Here is a 20,003-nt window from a genome sequence, read left to right as displayed (position 1 = left end):
GAACACCACGTGGGGAGAAGAAGGGAGAGGAGGAGGAGGGGGAGGTTGTATTTAACACCCCCCCAAGGAGGGAGGGAGGATTTAACTCCCCAAAGCCATCCCGTCAACAAACGGTTAACGAATAACGAAACGAGTCGTTGACCGTCGCTCGTGACCACGAACAGGACAACCCCTCCCCCCCCTTAACACATGACCCCCCCACCTACCCACATCCCCCCCGCCGATCACCCACAAATTGGCCAATCAGGGAGGAGGCTCGGCCCGGCGTGCGGGTTGCGCTCTAGCCGCCTAGCGCTAGTTCCGGGTGGTGATGTCCGGAAACCGCGGGTTGGTTGCTGGCGACGCCTCTAGGCAACAGCCGAGTCGAGGGTTCGAGACCCAAGATGTGATAACATCTATATATATACTTGTCAGCCATTGGTCGAGCTGGACTATGGGGAGTTATAATTGGCTGAAAGAGCTGCAGCAACAATCGGTCGTCGGTTCGAATCCTAATATACTTCGCTACTCATTGGTCGGGCTGGATTACGTGGAGTTACGACGGGCTGAATGAATTCCCTTCAGAAATATAATCTCAAATGTAATATAGTTACATTATGACCTCGCCTGGGGATGGGAAGAGGAGGAATACAGCCCACGAATCTCCTTACACGAGGCGGGGACGCGTCAGTCTTCTCCTCCTGTATCAACACTTTCTAAACGCAGCGACACAGAGCCGTAAGCCAAGTGAGGATTAATCCCAGCGAGATTTGGTAGTCTCCAGTTTCAGGCGCTGCCTCCCTAAGGCGGGCAAGACCAGCAAGTATATATATATATATGTGGTTTCAGAAGTGGTAGAGGATGTGTGGATCAGGTGTTTGCTTTGAAGAATGTATGTGAGAAATACTTAGAAAAGCAAATGGATTTGTATGTAGCATTTATGGATCTGGAGAAGGCATATGATAGAGTTGATAGAGATGCTCTGTGGAAGGTATTAAGAATATATGGTGTGGGAGGCAAGTTGTTAGAAGCAGTGAAAAGTTTTTATCGAGGATGTAAGGCGTGTGTACGTGTAGGAAGAGAGGAAAGTGATTGGTTCTCAGTGAATGTAGGTTTGCGGCAGGGGTGTGTGATGTCTCCATGGTTGTTTAATTTGTTTATGGATGGGGTTGTTAGGGAGGTAAATGCAAGAGTCTTGGAAAGAGGGGCAAGTATGAAGTCTGTTGGGGATGAGAGAGCTTGGGAAGTGAGTCAGTTGTTGTTCGCTGATGATACAGCGCTGGTGGCGGATTCATGTGAGAAACTGCAGAAGCTGGTGACTGAGTTTGGTAAAGTGTGTGGAAGAAGAAAGTTAAGAGTAAATGTGAATAAGAGCAAGGTTATTAGGTACAGTAGGGTTGAGGGTCAAGTCAATTGGGAGGTGAGTTTGAATGGAGAAAAACTGGAGGAAGTGAAGTGTTTTAGATATCTGGGAGTGGATCTGTCAGCGGATGGAACCATGGAAGCGGAAGTGGATCATAGGGTGGGGGAGGGGGCGAAAATTTTGGGAGCCTTGAAAAATGTGTGGAAGTCGAGAACATTATCCCGGAAAGCAAAAATGGGTATGTTTGAAGGAATAGTAGTTCCAACAATGTTGTATGGTTGCGAGGCGTGGGCTATGGATAGAGTTGTGCGCAGGAGGATGGATGTGCTGGAAATGAGATGTTTGAGGACAATGTGTGGTGTGAGGTGGTTTGATCGAGTAAGTAACGTAAGGGTAAGAGAGATGTGTGGAAATAAAAAGAGCGTGGTTGAGAGAGCAGAAGAGGGTGTTTTGAAATGGTTTGGGCACATGGAGAGAATGAGTGAGGAAAGATTGACCAAGAGGATATATGTGTCGGAGGTGAAGGGAACGAGGAGAAGAGGGAGACCAAATTGGAGGTGGAAAGATGGAGTGAAAAGGATTTTGTGTGATCGGGGCCTGAACATGCAGGAGGGTGAAAGGAGGGCAAGGAATAGAGTGAATTGGAGCGGTGTGGTATACAGGGGTTGACGTGCTGTCAGTGGATTGAATCAGGGCATGTGGAGCGTCCGGGGTGGGCCGTGGAGGGCTGTGTGGGTATGTATATTTGCGTGTGTGGACGTGTGTGTGTACATGTGTATGGGGGGGGTTGGGCCATTTCTTTCGTCTGTTTCCTTGCGCTACCTCGCAAACGCGGGAGACAGCGACAAAGTATAAAAAAAAAAATATATATATATATATAACGAGGGAGGCATCTCTCGAAGATTAGCTACATTTTTTTCTGTATCTACAGACAAGCCTAGAAAATGAAGGGATGTGAGTTGACTGCTCTCACAAGACACTACTACCCCTCCCTCCTTCCATCACCTGTCGTGCACTAAACCTACAACCACAACAATTTCCAGTTGTGGTCACGGTGAAAGTACAGGTTTCCCCCTGGTGCTGGGGGGGGGGGGACGCCCGGAACTGAACTTACGATCGTCCGACTTGTTCTCTGCTGAACATCCCTGTCTGTGTGTGTGTGTGTGTGTGTGTGTGTGTTCACCGGGATGATCCATGGAACACCCCTCCCCCTCCCTCCACCCTCCTCCTCCCAACTCCTGAGGAAAGCTAAATTTCTATAGACATGTACACGCAGGTATAGCTATAAACATGTACACACACACAAGCACATATGTACACGCTATACATCTGAACACACACACACCTGCTCAGCTCACCACTAAACACCTGTGTTTTTGCATCTGTGTTGCAGGCCTTCATCAACACGGGCACCAACCTGCAGCTGTCCTTCACCCCTGCCCCTGGGGGGTACTCCTCTGATGTGGACTTTAACAAGGAACCCGGCAAGGTAAGACGCTCCGCCCCCTTCCCATCCTGATTGGCTGTCGACCTTAACACAAGACCCGGCAAGGTAAGACGCTCCGCCCCCTTCCCATCCTGATTGGCTGTCGACCTTAACACAAGACCCGGCAAGGTAAGACGCTCCGCCCCCTTCCCATCCTGATTGGCTGTCGACCTTAACACAAGACCCGGCAAGGTAAGATGCTCCACCCATCCCTCCCTCTGATTGGTTGGCATCATTTGGTGCTCAAGGTGAGATTGTCGTAATCAGGTAAACAAGACTTGGAGATAAGATGCGTCGGAATAATAAGACTTGGAAGTTAGTGTAAGAAGGGACAATAAGGTCATAAATTACGATACAAGAGTAATAAGATTTCAGATTATCCTACGTAACGGTTATAAAACTTGTAATGAATGTATCAAGCCATAATACGACTTAAAACTATCATACTCATGGGTCATAAGTCTTGAAAATACCATACGTAGCTACATTTACAGTAAAACCAAAATTATTGTACAAAAATAAGATTATATACATATATATCACGTTACATAAGACCGTGAAATTATCGTAGACAGTAATGAGCGATAAACATGGAGGTGTATGGTCAAAATGAGGGAAATACACACACGGGTTGAGGCTGTTCTACTCAAAATCATGAGTCACAAGTGATTTCACACTACACAGACACAGACACACACAGACACACACATCAAGAAAGAGTTGTATAATCGTAGATGGAGTTCAAGAGATGAGGTGGGGGCCCCATGGGTGTACACCCCCCTCCCCCCCAGTACAGTACAGACAGGTAATTACTCATCACATAAAACCCACGTACTCATATCCACGTACACGTTCAACATTACTACCACATTCCCTACCAGCTAATTCCCACACTTGGTATCCAAATGACGCACTTCATAACCTCTGTAGATGCTTACCACGCAATCAACGCACTCCAGATGACGCAATGGACGGTCCAACAACGTGCCAAAGTGAAGGGTTGTTTTTCTGTGACGCACTCATGGGGTAACACGGGAGTCTGTTGGTGACGCACTCAGTCCCTCACCACATACACACTCAGAACGAACTATAGCATAACGCACTCAGTTCGCGGTACAGTGGCATATAATCACAACACACTCCAACTCAGCCCATAGTACAAAATGAATGACAACTGTTTTGATGTATATACAAAGGATTCATCACAACACACTTGACACAACACACTCATAAACCGACCCATAACATTCTAGCATTAACAACAACATGTTCCATCCTTTATAACGAACCTTGAACACACGCACAACATAGGGGGCAACTTACCTTCAGCAAAACGCACTCAGAAAGCACCAAAAAGAAAAGAGATCCTTCAACACACTCGGTGATTACCAGAAACGCACCCGGTATGGACCGCACATCAAACACTCACAACACACTCATACAGCAGAACAACAACACGCTTACTACATCTACAACAACACACTCTCAACACCTGACACTCAGTAGAGTGCGTGAGGGAGGAGTGGCGGGCGGCGCGACTACGCGGAGGCAAGAGAGGGAGGTGAGGCACAGATTTTATCGACGATAAACCAGGTTTTATGAGCCAGTTATCAACTTTATTGTTGCTTTAATTGTCCCTTACAGTAGGACGTGTCCCCATCATGTGTCCTGCTGTGTCCTCACACCACGACCCCAGCGTCACACCTGGTCCCGACCCCTTCTGACACAAGCCAGTCTGGTCTGACCCCTTCTGACACAAGTCAGTCTGGTCCGACCCCTTCTGACACAAGTCAGTCTGGTCCCACCCCTTCTGACACAAGCCAGTCTGGTCCGACCCCTTCTGACACAAGTCAGTCTGGTCCCACCCCTTCTGACACAAGTCAGTCTGGTCCGACCCCTTCTGACACAGTCAGTCTGGTCTGACCCCTTCTGACACAAGTCAGTCTGGTCTGACCCCTTCTGACACAGTCAGTCTGGTCTGACCCCTTCTGACACAAGCCAGTCTGGTCCGACCCCTTCTGACACAGTCAGTCTGGTCTGACCCCTTCTGACACAGTCAGTCTGGTCCGACCCCTTCTGACACAGTCAGTCTAGTCTGACCCCTTCTGACACAAGCCAGTCTGGTCCGACCCCTTCTGACACAAGCCAGTCTGGTCCGACCCCTTCTGACACAGCCAGTGTGTGTCTCTTCCCGTTTTCTATGTCTGCATCTTCTACATCAAATCTTCAATAATGACTCAACACGATCCGTTGGCTTGAATACAATCAGCGACACCGACGGATAATCGCACAGCTCAGCTGTGTTTCGAGATGACTGGAGGTGGTATAACGGCCCATCCTCGTGTGGTCAAGACTTCACACACAAACCAGAGGATGAAGTAACCACAAGGCACCGCGATTCTAACCTAGATCCTAACCACACGGATGAATTAAGGACCATCATTAGTTGATTCACGGTAGGATTCTCAAACTTACTGCGTATGCCTGTATGTTGCGCCGTCGCCAGTAGCAGGGTAAGGCAGTCAGACGGACAGAGAAGTGGTCAACCCTATAACACACGGGGACGATAACAGAAAGACGAGTGGTGAAAAATACACAAATTGAGATGGAAATATGATAGAGACAAACTGATATATAAGTGAATATAAAAGTTCAAAGAAAGCTTTAAAATATACGTAGACACAAGCCAACAAGAAACACCTCTCGACAACCACCTATTGTCCTCAGTCTTAACCCAAAAAATAGAAGCATTTATTGTCGACGATGAATAGGTATTCTGGCAAATTGAAAAGTCCTGCGCCGGCCTTTCACTGGTGGGCGTGCCGAGGGCGTGACGTGGGCGTGACGTCAGCAGCATGTGGGCGGGGTTGCCTCGAAAGAGACAGATGTGCCACGTTTACTCAAAAAGATAACAACCCGTTATTTACCTCATCAACTTTGGTCTATCCATCAATTACACTGCAGAATGATATTGGGTCACCCATGACTATCTTTATCATAAATGATAACTGCAAATAAACCCGTGTAAAGTAAAATAACTGCGGGAGTAACGCGGGGTGAATGTGGAGGGGAAGGTGTAGACGTGGCAGCGCTGGGGATGGCTACCTGTGCCGCCTTTGACAACGTAATTTAAAATGTTTGTGGAGGACGTAACGTTCCTCACCGTCGTAATTGCTGTGGGAAGTGTATGGCCGCGTCAACACGTCTGGTGGAGGGCTTTGTGAACGGTGTTTGGATGTGTGGACAGGGAGGGAGGAGAAGGGAGGGGAGAGGGATGGGAAGGGAGAGGAAGAGGAAGGAAGCTAAGGGAGAGGAAGAGGAGGAACACGAACCTAAACTCTCTCTCTCCCCACCACCACCAACCCCAACACTCCTCCACCAACCCCAACACTCCTCCACCAACCCCAACACTCCTCCACCAACCCCAACACTCCTCCACCAACCCCAACACTCCTCCACCAACACCGACACTCCCCTCCAACAACCAGAACACTCCTCCACCAACCCCAACACTTCCCCACCAACCCCAACACTTCCCCACCAACCCCAACACTCCCCATCATCCCTAACACTCCCTACCAGCCCCAACAGACCCCCACCAGCCCCAACAGAACCCCACGAGCCCCAACAGACCCCCCATCATCCTAACACTCCCTACCAGCCCCAACAGACCCCCACCAGCCCCAACAGAACCCCACGAGCCCCAACAGACCCCCACCAGCCCCAACAGAACCCCAACAGAGCCCCACCAGCCCCAACAGAACCCCACCAGCCCCAACAGAGCCCCACCAGCCCCAACAGAACCCCACCAGCCCCAACAGAACCCCACCAGCCCCAACAGAGCCCCACCAGCCCCAACAGAACCCCACGAGCCCCAACAGACCCCCACGAGCCCCAACAGAACCCCACGAGCCCCAACAGAGCCCCACCAGCCCCAACAGACCCCCACTGGGCCAGCAGACACCACCCATCACAGGAGAGCGCGGGCCGTCGCTTCTGAACAAATGTTTGTATGTTAAAGTCACAAACAATTGCCTCTCCCCTCTTGTCTCCCCCGCCCCTCACCCCCCGGGGGGGGGACCCGCCTGACACCGGTGATACATGGGGTGGGGACCCGCGCTACATGGAGCTGAGGCATCGGCGCTACATGGTAGAGGGTTCGGCGATACGTGGCTTCGATAACCTGTCCACGCTCAGGTTGTAGTGATGACACATGATAAAGCAGCGGGTGATACATAGATGATACATTAGCGTACACCACTGGTACTACAGCGGGTGATACATAGATGATACATTAGCGTATACATACGATATACATTGGAGGGTGGGGGAGGGAGGGAGGGAGGGAGGGTATACGCTTCGTCTGTAGGTCATGATGACGTGCTGGTGACACGTGACGTCACGATGAACCACACTGACGCCGCCCTTGTGATATGGTGGGTGACCTGAGAGAGAGAGAGAGAGAGAGAGAGAGAGAGAGAGAGAGAGAGAGAGAGAGAGAGAGAGAGAATGTGTATGTGTGACTGTGTGTGTGTGTGTGTGTGTGAGTGAGTGAGTGAGTTAGTGAGTGTATGTGTGAGTGTGAGTGAGTGAGTGAGTGTGTGTGTGTGTGTGTGTGTGTGTGTGTGTGTGTGTGTGTGTGTGTGTGTGTGAGTGAGTGAGTGAGTGAGTGAGTGAGTGAGTGTGTGTGTGTGTGTGTGTGTGTGTGTGTGTGTGTGTGTGTGTGTGTGTGTGTGTGTGAGTGAGTGAGTGAGTGAGTGAGTGAGTGAGTGAGTGAGTGAGTGAGTGAGTGTGTGTGTGTGTGTGTGTGTGTGTGTGTGTGTGTGTGTGTGAGTGCGTCGACCCACTCAGGAAGCGCGGGAGGAACCTTGGGACGTGGAGACTGTCCGTAAGAGTGTGTCATAATGCCGAGTTTTTTCTTTTTCTCATTCTTTTATTAAAGAGTTGCTTCCTCCCGGGGTGTGGGGGTGTGTGGGTGGGGTGTGGGTATGTGTGGGCGGGGTGTGGGGGTGTGTGGGTGGGGTGTGGGGGTGTGTGGGCGGGGTGTGGGGGTGTGTGGGTGGGGTGTGGGGGTGTGTGGGCGGGGTGTGGGGGTGTGTGGGCAGAGTCCTACCTACGTGTCAGACCATCAAGTGGTGTACGTAAATATCGTAACTAAATATAACATTACAACCTCAGCTTTTTGTGAAAAAAAAACGTTTAAATAATAATAATAATGATAAAAAAAAAAACGCGCATCAATTACGACTGGCGTTTAAAGTCGTACCTCAAGGTGGGCAATATTTTTTTTCCCACTTTCATGATTACAGAGCGTCATGGTAGTTTGGGTGGGAGATGAAAAACATCTGATCGTTACGACTCTAATGACCAATTCGCCCGCCCAGGCCGGGTAATGGCTGACCAGGCTACCTCGCACGTCACTCCCCAGATGTCTCTATTTACCATCGTTTTTTCCCCTCTTCCCGATTTCTCTGGGGGTGGCGTGTTCTTAGCCGATAACATGGACTATCATTTCCGATATTTTTTTTGCGTGTGTGTGTGTGTGTGTGTGTGTGTGTGTGTGGTATTTCCTGACGTGTCATGTGTCGGAAATAACGACGTATTTTGCCTCATTACGTAACCTGGTTTCTTTCCTGATTTAAACGGTTCGTGTTCCTGGCTACGTCATGCTAATGTTACGTCCTCGTGAGACGCGCTGACATCTGATACGTCGTAAGTTCTTCGTAACTCCAGATTGCAAATGTGGAATAATTTTCTTTCTCTTTTTTTACTGGTAACTAATTTAATAAGAACAGATCACTAACTTACGATACAGGTAACAAAAATAAAATCAGTTTATTCTTTTAAATGTTTCACGTGCCATGTGATATGCCTCTCTCTCTCTCTCTCTCTCTCTCTCTCTCTCTCTCTCTCTCTCTCTCTCTCTCTCTATATATATATATATATATATATATATATATATATATATATATATATATATATTAATTTTATTATACTTAACCGCCGTTTCCCGCGTTAGCGTGGTAGCGCAGGGAAACAAGACGTATGTCTGCCCCTCTCTCTCTACCTGACATGTTTCTGGTCAGTCTTTCTAACCCACGTTACGCCATCATCATTGTGACATGTTACTTACGTCACCGTGACACACATGGTAACGCGACCAACGTGGAGGTAAGAACCATCGTCGTCCTCTGTCTCACGTAATGAACCGCTCACGGACGGACGTACGGACGGACGTATGGAAGGGCGGACGGACGTACGGACGCACAGACGTACGGACGAAGCATCATTAATCATTTCTAGGTTATGTAACTGAGGTACAGAAGTCTAACCTTTAATTATATTTTTCACTAAATTCAAAGCAAAAATTTTTATGGTATGAAATGTACCCAGAGCATTATTTTCTCTTTTTTCTTTACGCATTATTCATCAAAAAAGAGATTTGGTTGAAGGAAAAAAATATCACCATGTCATATTATTTTGACTCAATACAATTCCTGGGTCAGAATGTTGATGCTTTGGGATATTAACTTTTATAATCAAACTTTGTTATAATTACGTTTAACATAATTATTAGCTGTCTCACACAAATAATTTTATATATATAGAAAAAAAATCTGCCGTAGTCCAATTCTGAAAAAAAATATTGCCTGAAAATACCTGGAACTTTTTTTTTGGCTTTTTTTTTCAGCCAATTTTAAATCAGGAAAATTAAATGGCTTTTTTCAGCTAATTTTTTTAAATGTCAAGTTAAGTTATAAGCTTCAAGTTGTACACACTATTGGGTTACAGAGTTAGTTTAGGACCATCAACTTAAACTACGAAATGAATTACATAATTATGATAAAATAATATTCACGACCATGGTAACTATAATTTCCATCATCGACATGGCGACATATGACCTATCGTCACGTGACAACATACGTCATCATCATTACGTCACCATAACGTAACAATGCCCATGCCATATAACACCACGTCAACATTAGTAATGCCCACGCATTACGTCATCGATGCGACACCAGTCGAACGTTCGTATTTTCGGAAACTACGAAGTGTCAGTAACCTTAACGATCGATGTGTCACGCCCTGATTGGCTGGCCGGCCTCGTGCAAGTGACCAACCACGGGGTCGCGGTGGCCTGAGGAACGCGTGTTGCCAACTGATGTTCTAACCATTATAACGACTCCAGACAACGCTATATATATATATATATATATATATATATATATATATATATATATATATATATATATATATATTCTAAAGGTGACAATTACCAAGAAATTTTAACATCTGTGCTTCAGTTAGGTAAACATTAACCCGAGTTGACGATATAACATAAGGACACAATTAACGATGGTGATATATGTGAACACAGTGCAATACTAAGGAACGCCAGCACCAAACAGCCTACTGGGTCATGCTGATGGTGGTCGAGATCAGTAGCACACACACTTGTACTGGAAGTATATAAAGGTAATGGGAGACTCAAGGAAAAATTTCTAGTCTTATACCGTAAAATAATCGTCTTACATGATTCACAGTAAAAAAAAAAAAATTAATATCTCCACTTGTATAGTATTATTGGCAGACCAATTTCAGAGGGTTCTTAAGGGGTCATTGGAGACTTAAAGTACGTGTAGAAAGGAGGGATTGTGGGCGAGTTTGCCTTCTTGTCTGGGAGCCTAATTTAAGCAGACGTAAGACGATTGTTTTTAGACATCAGGTCCCCCCCCCCTCTGGACGGGGGGGGGGGGGGGACATCTGAGGCGTTTCGCAATCTCCGGGAGGAGGAGGAGGAGGAGGTGGAGGTGGTGGTGGTGGGGACTACGTAGTTTTGTCGTTAAGGCGTTGGGGTGGGGGGGGGGTCGTCTTGAGGGTCTAGTTTTCTGAGCGGAGGGGCACAAGGCGGCGGCGGCGGAGGAGGAGCAGGAGAGCGCCTGTGGGTGCACAACTCAACCTCTCCTGCCACTTTTATGGTCGCCTAGAAATTGGCTCATTATGAGGAGTCACACAGCCATAAATTCTGACGCTTAAGCATTCGAGGAGGCAGTGACGAAGGCCACGCTTTGGTCGCCCGACGAAAAACGAAGCGAAAGGGACAGAATACCCGCAAGCGGTAATACGTCTCGTTTTCTCTACTGTCTTTCTTCGTTTTTTCTTGAGGGTGATTTCCAAGAGCAACGTTGAGGGCGTTTTCTAACATTACAACCCTGAGTGCAAGCTGAGTTTGAGGTTTGAGAACACTTGCGTTCTGCTACCTTGGTTAGGTTAGAACACTTGCCTGGTGTAGCCTTGGTCAATACCCAGGTGTTCCTCCTGCCTTGGTTAGGTTAGAACACTTGCCTGGTGTAGCCTTGGTCAATACCCAGGTGTTCCTGCCTTGGTTAGGTTAGAACACTTGCCTGGTGTAGCCTTGGTCAATACCCAGGTGTTCCTGCCTTGGTTAGGTTAGGTTAGGTTACAACACTTGCCTGGTGTTGCCTTGGTCAATACCCAGGTGTTCCTGCCTTGGTTAGGTTAGGTTAGGTTAGGTTATAACACTTGCCTGGTGTTGCCTTGGTCAATACCCAGGTGTTCCTGCCTTGGTTAGGTTAGGTTAGGTTAGGTTACTACACTTGCCTGGTGTTGCCTTGGTCAATACCCATGTGTTCCTGCCTTGGTTAGGTTAGGTTAGGTTAGGTTACTACACTTGCCTGGTGTTGCCTTGGTCAATACCCAGGTGTTCCTGCCTTGGTTAGGTTAGAACACTTGCCTGGTGTTGCCTTGGTCAATACCCAGGTGTTCCTGCCTTGGTTAGGTTAGAACACTTGCCTGGTGTTGCCTTAGTCAATACCCAGGTGTTCCTGCCTTGGTTAGGTTAGAACACTTGCCTGGTGATGCCTTGGTCAATACCCAGGTGTTCCTGCCTTGGTTAGGTTACAACACTTGCCTGGTGTTGCCTTGGTCAATACCCATGTGTTCCTCCAGCCTTGGGAAGACAGCCGCCCACGTGGGTCCCCTGCGCCGTGTTTATGTGGAAGCAATGAATACATAACGACGGACCATTTGCATACCGAGGTGAGCTTGCTCGCGCGCACACGAGCCTGCCTGACTCACACGATGGGCCCCCTGCACGCAAGCAGGCCACCCGCGAGCGCACGCACGCAAGTCGAATTACTCGTCGTTGAGTGCACACAACCCCCCCCCCCCCACGCCACAACACACATGAACATGCACAGAACACGGGTGATTTTTATGTTTTTATTCTAAAAAAGTGTTGGACACCGCACCTCACACACACACACACACACACACACACACACACACACACACAAACGCACACACACACACACCAACACACACTATGCACGCAACGTGGCAGCTTCAAACGTACAGGCGGTGCCGCACGCGTGCTTGCACGCAACATGGCGGACTGCTGGTACGAGTGGTGGAGACAACATCCAAGATGTATTGATGGCTAGTAACACTATGGCTCCCACCTGTGGTGTGCTCACATGACTGTCCTACTCCCAGACATGTCCTCCCCTCCTGTAATATCACACTGAAATGCTTTCTCCATCTTGACTATGTAGTTTTCCTTGAAAAAAACTACTTCTGTATCAGCAGGACACTCCCCTTCTCCCCTCCCCCCCGACCACATCTCCCCAGCAGGGGCTCTCCCCTTCTTGTAAACATGTGGGAGGCCCGTGTGGGGGGGGGGGGACTATGGTTATGGGGAGATGAGGAGGAGGAGTGAGCTGGGGAGCCTGACTAAAGGACTCTGGGGAGACAGCGTGATCATTAGCTTCCCCCTAAACACAGGTACACAGACCCATGGCAAGGTATCCTCCCCAAACAGACTGAGACCCATGGCCAGGTACCTTCCCCAGAGACACCGGTAGCAAGGTATCACCCCAGAGACACCGGTAGCAGGGTATCACCCCAGAGACACCGGTAGCAAGGTATCCACCCCAGAGTGACGCAGGCCCGTGGCCAGGTATCCTCCCGAGCGATAGAGACCCGCGGGTACCCTCCCCAGAGTCAGACCCCGTAACTGGACGCCCTCCCCAGAGAGAGAGAGAGAGAGAGAGAGAGGTCTTCTCCCCAGAGTGGGTGGGCCACAGTCAGGGAGAGGGGCGGGCGGGAGGCCCACATTCTCCACGGCCGTCTGGCCTGTATACACCCCGTCACTGTAATAATCTCGTCAACCAATTAGCCAGGCTGTTAGCGCCGGCGTAACGACTCTCTCTGACGTTTACAATGGGATGACCCTCCCCCCCACACCCCCCTCCTCCTCTCTCTATCCTAGACCAACCCCTCCCCACCCACCCAGCCCACCACGCACCCCCCAGTCAAAGCAAAGACCATCAACACATACCATTTCTCGTATAAACAATTAAGGACATGAGTCTATCAGTGAGTAGTCCTCTTCAAGACCCATGATACAATATGACCCAAATGTCATTCCCTCTCCACCCTCCTCCTCTTGTTACCTTGTGGAGTGGAGTGGAGTGGAGTGGAGTGGGTATACATTCTATCCGGGGTAGGTCAAGCCATGAGAGTACGTGTCTCACAGCCATTCATCCACCACGATACATACACAGGATGATGATGATGATGATGATGATGATGATGATGATGATGAATAATGAGGGGGACAGTGAATGGGCCGCGGCGCTACTCCTATGTAGGAGGGTAAGAGAGATGTGTGTGTGTGTGTGTGTGTGTGTGTGTGTGTGTGTGTGTGTGTGTGTGTGTGTGTGAGGTCCTGTGGGAGGGAGGGAGGGAGGGAGGTCAGGGACCATACAATAGAGGGAGACACAAGAGCGAGGCTGACGGCTGATCACCTTCCCAGAACAAATGGCTGACAAGAGGCGCCCAGAACTCGGCCCTCCTGACACACTCGTCAGCTGACCACACCGTCAGGAATGTCGCCTGCTGACATCATCCCCCATCCCCTGCCCTGACCCTGGGGTTGTGACGCAGGTAGAGGATGAGGGGCTGTGATGGGGTGCAGGGATGTGATGGGGTGCAGGATGTGATGGGGTGCAGGGATGTGATGGGGTGCAGGGATGTGATGGGGCGCAGGGTTGTGATGGGGTGCAGGGATGTGATGGGGTGCAGGGATGTGATGGGGTGCAGGGTTGTGATGGGGCGCAAGGCTGTGATGGGGTGCAGGGTTGTGATGGGGTGCAGGGATGTGATGGGGTGCAGGGTTGTGATGGGGTGCAGGGTTGTGATGGGGTGCAGGGCTGTGATGGGGCGCAGGGTTGTGATGGGGTGCAGGGTTGTGATGGGGTGCAGGGTTGTGATGGGGTGCAGGGCTGTGATGGGGTGCAGGGTTGTGATGGGGTGCAGGGATGTGATGGGGTGCAGGGTTGTGATGGGGTGCAGGGTTGTGATGGGGTGCAAGGCTGTGATGGGGCGCAGGGCTGTGATGGGGTGCAGGGTTGTGATGGGGTGCAAGGCTGTGATGGGGCGCAGGGATGTGATGGGGTGCAGGGTTGTGATGGGGTGCAGGGTTGTGATGGAGTGCAGGGTTGTGATGGGGCGCAAGGCTGTGATGGGGCGCAGGGATGTGATGGAGCGGAGGGCGGGGTGAGCAGTGTACCCTGACAGTTATAATTACAAGATCTTATCTCGGATGAGTAGATGTTGAGCGGCAGCTGACGCTGGCTGACGCTGGCTGATATCGCTACATTCATTATCACTTGTCAAAAGAATCAATAAGAAAAAAAAGTGAAACATATACAGACCCGAGGAGGAAAATAGGGTCTCAAACTACCAACCATCTAATCACCTCCTAGAAATTACCCCTCCACCCCCTGTCAGCCTTTAGAAATGGGGGGAATGGGGGAGGGGAGGTAGGGGGTAGCTGACGTGATTTTTTTCCCACGGAGGTGGAGGAGGGGGAAGGGGGGGGGAGGAGAGAGGGGTTGATGCTGACACCCTCTCAGGCCTTACAAGAGAGAGGGGAGGGGAGGGGGTACCCGGCACCCTTGACGAGTTTAAGGTAGTTAGGACAGTGACGAGTGAGGTGAACAACCAGTTATAAGCTAAGGACGAGTGAGGTGAACAACCAGTTGTAAGTTGATTGTCAGACACAGCGGGGTGAGGGAGGGTTGACCACTGCCCGCGACAGTCATGACGGACGTACACTCAAACTACCTAACTACCCCGGCCGGTCCGCCTTGTTCACACCCCCCCCCCCCCCCCAAGGACAGCGGCAACCCGATAGAAGGGGAAGAGGAGGAGGGGAGGGGGAGGGGTGGGGTGGGGGGGGGGAGGAGGAGGACAGTTTGGGGCCTGTGTGTCCAAGAGGAGGATTAAGTGATCAACGGGACTGTTATTACCGGCATGATCCGGAACCCCGCCCTTGAACGCTCTCACCCCCCCCCCTCACCTCAACCATTACTCAAGTGGCGTAACAGCTCACAAAAACACGTCTCAAAGACGCGTCCTCCTCCTTCCTCCTCCTCACCTCCACCATCACCATCATCACGGGCCGCAGGGAAACCTCGTCTCCAACAGACACATTGTCCGCCCCCTGTAAAGGATTCACCCCCTCTTCAACCCCCACCTCAACCCCTCCCTCAACCCCCTCCTCAACCCCCACCTCAACCCCCTCCTCAACCCCCACCTCAACCCCCTCCTCAACCCCCACCTCAACCCCTCCCCTCAACCCCCACCTCTCAACCCCCTCCTCAACCCCTCCCCTCAACCCCCTCTTCAACCCCCTCCTCAACCCCCACCTCAACCCCCTCCCCTCAACCCCCACCTCAACCCCCTCCTCAACCCCCTCCTCAACCCCCACCTCAACCCCCTCCCCTCAACCCCCACCTCAACCCCCTCCTCAACCAGACCACAACGTCAGAAGATCCTCGCCAATTATACTAGTGTCTCCTCCCCCCCTTCCCAACACACACACACACACACACACTTTTACCATCTACGCGTCAAAATGGGACGTACGACAAAAGACCGACGTCCACAAGAGACACGTTTCCCGCCATCTTTGTTCCTTTTCTTTTTTTGAAGCGCGAGATTCTCAAAAGACGGGAGGATGGGGGGGTAAGGTATATGGAGGGGGGCCCCCCACAGTGCGGGTTGAGTTCTTGTGACAGTTTAACAACGGCCTGTTTAGATTGTTAACTCCCTCCCCCCCCCTCTCTCTCTCAATGGCAGGTCGTACAAAGGTCACGACCCATAACGACCCCCGGCAACCACCACGGACCATCGCCGTCAGGTCAACAGCTCCACCACCCCCCCCTCCTCCTGACGGCGGCTGACGGCGTCAGGATCACCGGGGCAGACGTGAAACACACACGAGACGCCGCCGTCAGCCAAGGCGGGCTGACGACTCCAGGCTGGGAGGGCGAACGGGGGTAGGAGGGTGGGAGGGGCGGGCGTCAGCAGCTCGTCAGGTGTGACGAGCTGACGGGTTAAGGAGGGAGGGGAGGGGAGGGGAGGTGGGGTGTGTGGAGGGGGGGGGGGGGAGTCGGTCGTATCTTCGAGCCAGACAGACCACCATAAACATCGGCATCCTTTGGTGCCTCTGGCTCCCCAACTCTCCTCTCCTTCTTCTCCTCCCCCATACGAAGCCATGGGGAGGAGGAGGAGGAGGAGGAGGAGGAGGAGGAGGAGGGGGGGTTAAATCTGTAGGAGGTGGAAGGGAGGGGAGGAGGGAGGATAACCTGTCAGCCAGTTGTGAGGGGGAGGGGGAGGGGCGCGTCTTGAAGCTGACGGAGGACAATTACACGCTTAAGCGTTTCATAGTTCGGGGTCTCGTAATAATAGCTGACTGACACTTAAACCAACGTAAAGTTCAACGTCCATTACTTAACAGACCTTCACTACTTAACACAGCATCACTACTTAACAGACCCTTCACTACTTGACGTGTATAAGTTGTAAAGTTTACTTATGACAACTTTCGGTCATGACTTGGAGTACAGACACTTAGCATCTTCAGCACAGAGGTACGACCCAGGTCTACGATCAAACGTTCAAGGGTCGCACCGTCGTGTTCAAGGGTCGTACCGTCGTGTTCAAGGGTCGTACCGTCGTGCCCAAGGGTCGTACCGTCGTGTTCAAGGGCCGTACCGTCGTGTACATCCAAGACACACACACACACACACAAGCACTCGAGACACTGAGACGCAAGACCCACCAGCGGCGACCGGGTCAGTATATACAGTAAACGACTTTCGTGGGAAAACAAAAACCACATCTTGACCTTAATTTGACGTAAGAAGGAGACCGGCTCATTAAGGATTAATTTATTCATATCTCCGGAATTATGATTAAATCTTCACGTGGTGTATACACTTGGCTGGAAAGTTAATGGTAGGAATACCTTCACTTTTTTCCTCTCGTTTGTTAAGTGGAGGAACGGCTTGTTGGAGGGGAAGACTGTTGGAGGATGCGTGTTGGAGGGACGGCTTGTTGGAGGATGTGTGTTGGAGGGACGGCTTGTTGGAGGAGAAGACTGTGGGAGGATGCGTGTTGGAGGGACGGCTTGTTGGAAGATGTGTGTTGGAGGGACGGCTTGTTGGAATAGAAGACTGTGGGAGGATGTGTGTTGGAGGGACGGGTTGTTGGAGGATGTGTGTCGGAGGGACGGGTTGTTGGAGGCGGCTTGTTGGAATAGAAGACTGTGGGAGGATGTGTGTTGGAGGGACGGGTTGTTGGAGGATGTGTGTCGGAGGGACGGGTTGTTGGAGGGGAAGACTGTGGGAGGATGTGTGTTGGAGTCTCAGAAGTATTGCTAAAATATATCAATAATACAGTCTCGGTCACTCATTCTTAAAATCATTATTTCTAACGTGTCCACCTTAAAAAGATACGTTAATCCTGGTCCCTCATCGTTAAACCTGTTAATGCTGGTCCCTCATCGTTAAACCTGTTAATGCTGGTCCCTCATCGTTAAACCTGTTAATCCTGGTCCCCCACCGCTAAACCTGTTAATCCTGGTCCCCCACCGTTAAACCTGTTAATCCTGGTCCCCCACCGTTAAACCTGTTAATCCTGGTCCCCCACCGTTAAACCTGTTAATCCTGGCCACTCACTGTTAAAACCTGTTAATGCTGGCCACTCACTGTTAAAACCTGTTAATGCTGGTGACTCAAGTTTTAAAACCTATCAATCCTTGTAAGGCTGTTAAACCTGTTAATGCTGGCCACTCACTGTTAACCCCAGGAGTCCTGGTCACTCACTGTGTACCTCACCAGAAAAGGGTCTGCTCGGCTTTGTAACTCGCACCACCTTCGGTAATTAGGTTCTACCGCCTCACTGGCGAAACAAAGACGAGATCTACGTTACACAGAAGCTTCCTTAATGCGTCTTCAGTTTTGAAACATTTTTTTTTTTTTTTTTGGCCTAAGTGTAAAAAGACGAGACATTTAAGAGAGCATGGGTGGAGGGTATCTGCTTACTGGGTAGGTGGAGGTAAATACAGTCGGTATAATGGAGACAATAGCTAAACATTAGTGGAGGTAAATACAGATGACATATGATATAATACACCGAGGGAAGAACAAAATTAATGATTTAGGACCCTCTCCATCTTCCCCTAAGAAAACGCAAACTCTTAATAAAATGTTATGCAAGTCCAACCCTGAAGAGAACCTGTTGGATATAACCTTACATTATATTGGTCAACCTGACGAAAATGTTTATGTTGCCAAACTGTCTACGAAGAAATGTCTCTCAGTAAACAAAAAAAAAACGTATGGTAAACCGTCAAAGTAAATTACGCGAACACCATTTTGTTGTGTGCAACATTTTAAAAACAATTAACCTTTGTGTTACGTAAAGGATGGTCCGGTTACGTAACTACCACGCCATCAATTACGGGAAGAAAATAAATAAACAATGTTTTCTATCTTGGCGATTAGAAATAAATTAATACCAAGGACTTAAAAGGAAAAAATATCGGCGTGTATTTGAAAAGTGATCGGTTCACATATTCAAAGCTGGGTGTGTGCAATGTCCACTTACACCTGTATGGTCTTCGATATATTCTGGTCACCTCAGGAGGGTCTTCACGATCTAACCGACTGATCTTTTTATTATCACGACGTGAAGAATGACAGACTTAATGACCATGGGTAGTTAGTTCAGAGGTCTTGTGGCCCCCCAGTAACCCGTCAACCAGCAGTTTGCTGCTCTCTCTCTCTCTCTCTCTCTCTCTCTCTCTCTCTCTCTCTCTCTCTCTCTCTCTACGTAGACAGGTGAGGCATAAGCTCTTTGTATAGTGGTTGGATGTGTCCCATCTGTGGGCTGGGATAATTACGGGTTTGTGCTGGAGTGGATCACATTACTTATGAAGTGAGGTGATCATGGTGTGCCCACAATCCCCCCAAGCCGATCGTCATAAGTGTCAAGTGAAAAACAAAAAGTGTGATGTGTTTCTATTGTACTTTTTTCTTCGGCGTGAACGGGAAATCTCATTAAATCCGGATCTTTTCCAATTTGTACAATCACACACCTTTTGATAGGCATGAAGAGGGCTTGTGTGTGTGTGTGTGTGTGTGTGTGTGTGTGTGTGTGGGAAGAGGCAGACAGACAGATGGTAAAGCATGACCACCATCCATAACAGGTGGTAACGTGTCATTACACAAGGTAAGACCTTCGACGCTATGTAATTGTAATCCTGTAATCCCTTACGACTGTGGCCTTAAGGGTGTACGGGGGGGAGGAGACCCCCCTTCTCCCCTTTGCTACCGAGCGCCCCCCCCCTCGCGTTACCAAAGGCAAGGTGGCCACACCTGGTAACACAAGGCGTTGTGGAGAGAGAGAGAGAGAGAGAGAGAGAGAGAGAGAGAGAGAGAGAGAGAGAGAGAGAGAGAGAGAGAGATCCTGGAGGAGAATTTCGCTCTGAAGAAAAAGACACATCTCTCTCTCTCTCTCTCTCACACACACACACACACACGGCGTTTCTCGTGGGAGAGAGAGAGAGAGAGAGAGAGAGAGAGAGAGAGAGAGAGAGAGAGAGAGAGAGAGAGAGAGACCATCTGTCCATTCCAGATGGAATGCGGGCCATCTGTTTACATCTCCCGACCTGTAATTAGAGACTGGAGCCGTGAGATAGTGGCGACCAACACTGGTCATGCAGGCAAGGCGAGACCATCTTCAATTACCCACCACAGCCAGGCTGGTGTGGGGGGTGCCTGCCCCAGCCACGAG

At 49.9% G+C, this 20,003-nt stretch overlaps 1 protein-coding gene across 1 annotated transcript in view; it reads left to right on the top strand.

The window, feature by feature from the left end:
• LOC139751911 (protein big brother-like) overlaps positions 1–20,003 on the top strand; it is a 68,981-nt gene that overhangs the window by 29,578 nt on the left and 19,400 nt on the right. The window contains 1 exon segment of the mRNA XM_071667601.1: positions 2,736–2,831. Within this exon segment, the coding sequence (XP_071523702.1) occupies positions 2,736–2,831 (96 nt within the window).

This window comes from Panulirus ornatus, chromosome 12 (assembly GCF_036320965.1).
Source record: "Panulirus ornatus isolate Po-2019 chromosome 12, ASM3632096v1, whole genome shotgun sequence".
Taxonomy (NCBI): Eukaryota; Metazoa; Arthropoda; class Malacostraca; order Decapoda; family Palinuridae; genus Panulirus; species Panulirus ornatus.
The sequence above is the reverse complement of the archived record's forward strand: the minus strand, read 5'-3'. Positions and strand labels throughout refer to the sequence as shown.